This window comes from Austrofundulus limnaeus, unplaced genomic scaffold (assembly GCF_001266775.1).
Source record: "Austrofundulus limnaeus strain Quisiro unplaced genomic scaffold, Austrofundulus_limnaeus-1.0 Scaffold2, whole genome shotgun sequence".
NCBI lineage: Eukaryota > Metazoa > Chordata > Actinopteri > Cyprinodontiformes > Rivulidae > Austrofundulus > Austrofundulus limnaeus.
In genome coordinates this window covers 3,881,998-3,890,549 of record NW_013952404.1, presented here as the reverse complement: position 1 = coordinate 3,890,549, position 8,552 = coordinate 3,881,998, and the positions used below count along the sequence as shown (strand labels likewise).

Sequence of the window (8,552 nt, the reverse complement as noted above, 5' to 3'; positions counted from 1 at the left end):
GACCCGACCCCGGATAGGCGGAAGAAAATGGATGGATGGATGGATGAATATAAATTGTCCGTCCATCCGTTTTCTGCCGCTTGTCCGGGAGATACGAGTGAAGAGTTTTGACTTTCAACAGGGTCCACTTCTATTGTTACGAAACTCTACTTATGGAATAAGGGAGGTCAGTATTAAAGGTGTGTGCGTGTGTGTTTGGGGGTGGGGAGTGACTTTCTACAGAGCTATTTTGTATTCTGTCAGGCTGTCTGTGGGAAGCTGTTAGCGAGGAGGAAATGAGCGTGCGGCAGCCTGCCGAGGTGACCTCCATTACTTCGCGTTAGGCACAGAGCAACGTCCAGCTCATGAAAAGAGAATGAGGGTCGATAAAAGACAAAACATCCAGGAGGCTTTGCAATTTATGTCCAACAGGATTACTTACCCTAAAGGTGCTGCGGTGTAACGTACGCAGAAGCATTTAGGAGTGCACACAAACACACACACACACACGGAGCAGTAATCACAGTCACAGCATCAGCACAGGTGCAGGGACTCTCAGTATCAGCGAAAACATGAACACGCATGGTGACTTCTTCCAGCTATGTTTGAGGTTAAAATCTTTGACTTCTCATTCTACACGATCTCATCCTTTGCTGTGAATGGAAGAACCTAAGTGCTTCTGTGTTAAAAACAAAGGTGCAGGGAACGTGTCTCTAAAGTGGTCCCTTTGGGACACATTACAGGAAGTTAAGACAACAGCAAAACCACATCTTTTTAAAAAAACATGATGACCTCTTAGAAGAGACAAAYTGATACTGAATCAGGTGAGTTCAGTTGTATTTTATCACTATAGTGGAAGATAATGCAGACTATTTGAAGTGATGAAGATGTTGACAGCAGTTCTCAGTAATAAATCAATATTTTTCCAATCCTAAGAGGTCCCTGCTGTAGAACCCTATAGTTTTTTTTTGCTTCGGGAAATGCAAGTTTTAAATGTAGCAGCCTAGGAATAAAAGAAAACCTCAAAGATAATGGATTAGAAACATGTTGGTATGCGTATAATATTGCACAGATTTAAGGGATTACTTATCTTGTGAATTAGGATTATTCTGTTTTCCATTTCAAAGGCACTTCATTGTTTTTTTAAGTTGTATTTAATAATTATAAAGAGCCTTTTTTGTTTTTTAAAGTAACCGAATTTATCAGTTTAATTTCAATATTCCCTTTGAATCAGGCAGGTAGTTTTCTGAAAACCATCTGGGAAATTATGAAGTTATGACCTAAAAAACAAAACAAAACTGTTAACATCTTCAGATAAAGTGCTTTTCTCAAAATCTTCTCCTTGACACCCAGCATAAACTGTATAAGCACTTATTTCTGCATCACTAAAACAGAAAAACTCTAAATATAAAATGTAAATCCTTGAAACCAATCATGACCCCAACAAACACCGTGCACAAATGGCTTCAAGGTTTCAGAAAAGTGATGAAACTTTTCACAGTTTTGGTGGGATTGATGTGAACATTTTCCAAACGGGACAGTTTTTACAGAAACCATGTTGCAGAGAGTTCCACCTGAATGAGCCYGTAGAGTTTGCACACATGACTCAAGCAATTTCAAAACTAATATTTTTTTTAAGTTCCTGTCAGTCACAGATACTTCCTTAGGTTCGCTCTCGCCTTCTGTTATCTACAAAAAAACGTGTCGGAATAACGAGCTTGGYCCAACTATTTTTATCGCATTAAATGTGAGAGGTGTTTGCTAAATTGATGTTTTTTGCTGTGAAGATTGGCGAGGCATGAAGATGTCTTATGTTGCGCTTCTGCTTTTTTAAATTTAGCACTCATTAGTGTGATAAAGGGCTCCAGTAGTCCCAGATTCTTCACCCAACTCGGATTTTTAYGTGTGTGTGTGTGTGAGAGAGAGATATTTTGGGTTTCTTACTAAATTAGCGCTATGTGCTTGTTGAGGATGGAGAAGGAGAGACTAACAGAGTGAGTGAGGATGTCTCATGTTTTAAATAGATAATTGAGTAAATCAGTCAGGGGAAAACACGCTTGGCGACAAATTAATGAGCACACGGCGAGGCAGAGTCATGCACGTGAGAGAGTGAATCACGGCGCAAACAGCAGCCAGGAAATGACTGCTGCCTGGTTGCTGTGAAACCTTCCTTTATGTTCACCTGAAATTTTCCCCCTTAAATGCTTTTTTTAAAAGAAACTGGAATTGTAGATGCATCATTGGTCACTGCAGACAGCTAAGATATAAATCTACATCTGACATGTCTTTTGATTTAAGAAATCAGATAATTTGTTTCAAGATCTATAATTCCAGTATCTTAAAAAACAATATAAAAGCTTTAAAAAATTCTCACTAGCAGTTTATATCACCAAAAATGTTTGTTTTTTTACATAGGTTTGCAAAGAATTGCATCATTCGCAAGTGATAAAAACTTAATTATCAATGTATTACATGTTTGAAATATAATTAATTCCTGTTTAAAACTACAAGGTAAAGGAGAAATGATAAAAAAGTTTCATTTCCTCATGTCTGCAGGGAAAACAAAAGTTAAAACAAATATCCAAATTTATTAGTTTATATTTTCAATATTGTCCTTACTTTCTTCATTTAATGTCTGCAGACTTTGCAGGGAGCAAACTGCCAGAGCTGCTGATTTTGTGTTTTTAAATATCACTTCTAATCACGTCAAACTCCCAGATTTTCTTACTGGTTTCAGCGTGACTGTGTCCCATGATGCTTTGCTGCATGTGGTTACCAAAACTCCATCATTTAATATTAAAACCAACACATTTCAAAATGTACTCTGTGTAATAATCATTTATTACCCACTTCGGGACTGCAAAATTACATTCTTTGTTAAGAGAAGAGTGCAAGACAATTTTGCAGAACTGGAGACTATTGTAACTATTTAAGAGCACAAAGGYAAAAGGGAGGAACAATTTCCAGCTCTATCGATGCTTCAAATTATGCTTGAGTTGATTTTCTAATTAGCAAAAATAGAGGAATCTTAATGTGAACTAACGGACGATTTTACTTTTACCTCAGTTCACACATTATCATCAAAAATCCWTTCATATATTTGCTGTACCTGTGTTAAATGACTGAAAAATGGCTATAATTCGGTCCTGATGTATTATTATATTCAGTCCGTTTTACACAAACTGAACTCAGATGTTGAGTGTTAGATCACAMAGGTTCTTTGGCCGACTATCAACTCTGCTTACATGTTAGCAAAATATCTCATGAACTAACGGCTTTTAATTAAACTTTCTGAAGTTAATATATGTAGGTCAAGAACTGATTTAAATTTGTAGTCAGCCCAATTCAAGATGGCTTCCACAGCTAATCAGCCTCAGCAAACACAAAACTTCCTATAACCTGGTCAGTTTTACACATATTAAATTCAAATCTGGAGTGGTAGTAGCTGAGAGTTCCCAATAGATATTAAAGAGACGTTGGGTGCGAWTGCCTATTGTTCATTCTTGAGTTAGACCAAAAGGACTGAAACTCATTTCTTTAAGAGGGAGTTGTGGGTTTAAAGGAGGGAGGGGTATTATGCAAAATTAACATTTTTGAGCTTTATATCATGTTATAATGTCGTTCCCTCATCAAAAACATACATCAGAGTGTTGCTTTGACTCATTCATGCATGTTTGAGAAATCCTTGATTCTCCTATGGTAGTCATGTGGATCTGCCTAAACACTTGCTGGCTCAAAGCACCGCCTATTTGCACAAAGCTCCTCCCTGAAGCTCTGCTCAGCTGAGCTCCCACCCCACCCCCAAACCCATTATTGTGAAGATGTGCTGAAGTGGGAGTGTCTGAAATGGTAAAGAGACAGAGGGCAATTTCAAAGTGTTCAGATCAGCTATGATCAAAGTCAAATTTATTYTTCATRTATACAKCATTTTTATAACAACAGAAGGTAACAGTTATTTGATTTCAGAACAGAATTGAACTATGCGCCTGGAAAATATGCMTGAGAGGATTTCAGAAGAAACTCCRGAAGGCCGCCAGGCTTTTAATTCAAATCAGTTTTGTTTRCATGTAAAATAAGTCACTCGTTTTTAAGAGCTGTGGGAGCAGATTGGCATTACAAAGAAATTTCCTGTGCGAGCAAAATATTTCTGTCAGCGTGTTCTACAACCCAGCATGTGCAGCAGGATCAATCAACTTTGAAGGCAATTTTCATTAACTGGCTCGTTCCCTTAAGGCGACATCTGGCAGTCAATAGATTTAATGTAATTTGGGTGTTAAATCAATCTCCAGGAAATTGGCTTTCTTGGAAAAAAAAGTAGTGGGAAAAGGCAATTATCTTGATTTTATTAGCAAAAATTTAAAGGCATTTAAGGCCTCTAAGTGGATTTGATAAAATGTTTTCTTCTCACACGTTTTACAGATTTCAAGAGAAATTTTCTGCTTCACAAAGACTATCAAAGCTGAGTAAATATACAGTGGAAACATGAACAAAAGAGTGAACTGGTAAAGGGGTTGAGAACCTAAATGGAGCGGAGAAGAGTGGCGGCACTTCCTTCCGCTTCAAATAGCCACGCCCCCTTTCAGGAGAAAATGAGCCATTCAAACCTGCTGGTGTCAATGTGACGTGATTGGAAAAACTGCAAAGATTTTGTTGCATTTTWGTTTTATTGGCGCTTTTTGTCGTGTGTTTGCAACTTTAAACCACCTCATTGTACTAAACTGAAACATTTTCCTCCCTCATTCGGTTCTGCAGCTGACTTGAAAACTTTTCCTGCTCTAACAAGAGATCACAAACACAGGAGCTTCAAGGAGAATCACTGAATGTGGACAACAGAGCCCTCACGAGAAAACACAACGAGAGGAAGATGGATGGAGAACAGAGACGGAAAGGAAGAGAAAGGAGAGGAGAGCTGAATCATCTGTGCCTTTGGAAACAATGACATACGGGTACAGTGAGCGTGGAAGGAGTGAATGAACAATGAGTATACTACCAGTCACCAGAAAGCATGCATTGAATCTTAATTATTGGGTTGCAGTGAGATGACTCACTCTTGCTATTTTTAGCTGCTGAGATGACAGCACCGCTCTTCTGTTGAATTTATATTTACGCTCTTGCTCTGTTTTATTACAACGATGCATAATTTAGTTGTAAGACATGACGCACTCATTTGATCATAACGAGGATCTGTGTTTTCTTTGCACACCTTCATTAGCAGACTAACCTGTATCCCGATAGACGAGCGAGGTGTTTTTAAGTACTCCTCAGCCTTTGACACCAGGATGGCCTTGTCGCAGGTGAGCACGGAGCTGTGCGAGTCTGTGGACGGATGCCTTTTCCCAGCCATGACTCCTGCCGCCTCCATGGCTATGGTCACAGCCTTGGTGCTGTCCAGGCTGTCGTTAGAGTTATASAGGGGCCGGCCTGGGCTCAGCCCCAGACCGAGGCCATCGGGGGCCCACATCCCACTATGTGGGTGCCGTCCCTCGTGGTAGGCGTCCTGCGTGGACTCAGTGCTGCTCTGGGCTGTGATGGAAATGAGAGGTTTCGAGGTGGTGCGGGGCGGGACCGGAGGGGGGGTCTTCTTGTAGTTCGGGGTGTAGGTAATGGCTGGAAAGGGTAGAAAAGCATGTTTGAAAGCTAAATATAACGTTATGGAAAAACAAGCAAACAAGATTTCATGTATCTGAACTGTAGTACATCATATCTTTATGGCTTGCACTAAAAAGACTGAACTTTTGGACATTTAGAAATCAAACCTCTCTTAAGCTCTCTTAAAGAATATTTCAATATATTATTATTAATTATATTTCAAAATAATGATTGAAAAACAGGTTTGATTTCATGATGATTTATAACATTAGACATTTTTTAATTTTTAATTTTTTTATCTTATCTTCCCTCCAGTTTTCTGAGGCCCCACAACTTCGAAACTTTGAAAACCACTGCCCTGGATAACAGGAAGTCACACTTAGCTCTCTAGTAAACGATTCTTTAAATAGCATCAGTTCATACTCCTGACATGTGCTCAGAACATGTTGCTTTTTCCTCATTCTTTGTGACCTGACCATATTTAATTTTATTTTATTTTTTTTTCATTTTTCGAGAGAAAAACCTCTTTCCTCGTCTTTTGTTTCTTCTTAGGGGTCAGAGAGACTGGTTGGAAGTATTTCAAACACACACAGCATTTTCAAGTAATGAACCAGTTGGCCGAAATGGGAAAACATGAAAGCGTTTGTGGTCTGAGAACCTCATGAGATTTGGATGATGGTGGAAAATCAGCAATAAGCAGCACTCATGTGGACAATCCGGCTCAGAGAAAGCTGACAACTCCTTATACTCTGTTTTACGGCAGAAAAAGAGGGACTAGGTTCTTACAAGCGCAAATGAAAGGAGAGGTGAGCAGGTCACAAACACTTTTCCAGCTTTCATATCACTGCACTAATTAGACACCTAAAAAAGGCTAAAAAATTCTAGATTCTAATCTGCCAGTGCAGTAAGACAGTTGCACTAGGTAAAACTTGAAAAATGACAAAAAAGTAGGCTAACACATTCTGCTCTTGCTCATTTCAGCCTCAAAACAAGATCAAAAATACTTTTTGGCTGGATATAAGATTGTAAGACTTGGTTAGATGGACAATTTTTGCAGTGTAAGTAACTCAGAGCCAAAAAATAAAATAAAATTGGAAAAAATTTAAAAAACATCCACAAGTTAAGTTGATAGTTATATTTCAAGGTGCTGTACACTGCGGTTCAGTTTTTTTAAGAGAATGTTTACATCACACAAAGCAGACCTTGTGAAATCCAATCTGATCTTTTAATTTTTTCAGTTTTAGTGAACTTTATGCAGGCTCCGTGTGTAACAGCTGGTACAACATAATGTTTCACCCCGATTACACTGTGGTCTGAACACAACAACTACAGAACACGTTGCTGTTTGAAACTAAAACATAGTCTTTCTCTGCTGTTTTGCAACTTAAAAATAGCTTTAATTTCTAGTAAAAATAAATAAAGAAAAAAGTGCAACCCATTGTGGCCTTTGTGTTCTACCTTGTTTTACTTGTGATGATGAATAGTCTGATCTGCTCTGAGTGCCTAATGACTCACGGTGCTGTCCATTTACAAAATTAACTGTCATGGATGCGTCAGCTGAGGAATAACAAAAAAGCCTAGAAAAAGAAAAGAAGAAATAAGAGAGAGATAGGAAAAGCAGTCGGGAGAAGGGGTTTGTGTGTGTGTTTGTGTGCACAGCGGAGTAAAAAAGATAAATCAGGTAGTGTGGAGAGATCAGGGGAGGAAAACGATGACCCATTCCAGGAGCATGATTCAGCAGGAGGACCAAAATAGAGCCATTATTAGCTGGCAAGTCATGCAAAGGGCAGCCATAATTCTTTTACCCATCTTTGCAGTGGCAGTGTTCCTCAGCATTTAGATCAACACAACTGAACACATTCAGTCAGCCACTTGGCTTAAACAAAGCTCACTCTAGTGTTTGATATTCAAAAAAATGAAGCGAAGTGTTAAAATGATACCTTTTACTAACATTACGTTAAAATGAGGGAAAAACCAGTTCAAAAATATTCCATTGATATCGGTCATAAACTGCTTTCCCTGTCACTGTGTGAGTAGGGTAATGGATTAACAATGATTATTTACATCAAACACAAGCGGAGCCCGCAAGGGGACATGTTTTTTATTTTCCTTTTGCGTTCCCACCAGTGTTGTATAAAGTAAAATTATTGCATAAATGTGAATGGTTAGATTTTCCAAAATACATTTAGAACAAACAAAGGTAACCAGAAAGTGCAAAAGTGTAAAAGTAAAAGCAGAAGTGGCACAAAAAAAAATGTTACGCACACATCCTGGTCCTAACAAGCATGTTTGTAAGCATATATGTAATATATTTTCAGACTATTTTGGTCTTTTGATGCAGGGATTGAGTAACTTAAATAAAAGAAGGGCCACAATTTTTTGTTGACACAACCGAAGTGCCACAAATCGCTGCACACTTACCCAAATGTACACTGTAAAGAATTAAATGTTGGATTTACTTAACCATGTTATGTTACCTGGTTCCACTTAACTGAGTTGAGTAAATTCAAAGCAACATACCAGTTTTTTAGCCAAAGAACATGAGTATGTTGCTTTGAATTTACTCAACTCAGTTAAGTGGAACCAGGTAACATAACACGGTTAAGTAAATCCAACATTTCATTTTTAGAGTGTAATAAAGCTGAAATTTAAAAAAATCTGCGTGTGTGTGTATATGTATGTGTGAATTTGTGTTTATTAACCCTCCAGTTATATTTGTTTCTTAGGAACAGCAATAATGTTCCTGGGTCAATTTGACCTGGGGCATGTTTATTCATGCTAAAGTGTCAGAAACCAAAAAAAATCCCTCAAAACATTTTTTATCTGATTATTAACTCCATTACGAACAATTTCAATTAATATTGATGTTTTTTTTTAAATTTCAGATAAAGGATCAATGAGGACAATTCACTCGTTTTCCTAAAAAAAAAAGCATGTTGCATTTTCTTATGTCCAATACACACACACACACACACACACACACA

At 38.1% G+C, this 8,552-nt stretch overlaps 1 protein-coding gene across 2 annotated transcripts in view; it reads right to left on the bottom strand.

The window, feature by feature from the left end:
* The window catches only part of dlgap2a (discs, large (Drosophila) homolog-associated protein 2a), a gene marked incomplete at its 5' end in the record, with an annotated part of 47,220 nt that overhangs the window by 10,926 nt on the left and 27,742 nt on the right, over window positions 1–8,552 (bottom strand). For both annotated transcript variants that reach the window (XM_014011279.1, XM_014011286.1), the window contains 1 exon segment: window positions 5,201–5,586. In XM_014011279.1, the coding sequence (XP_013866733.1) occupies window positions 5,201–5,586 (386 nt within the window).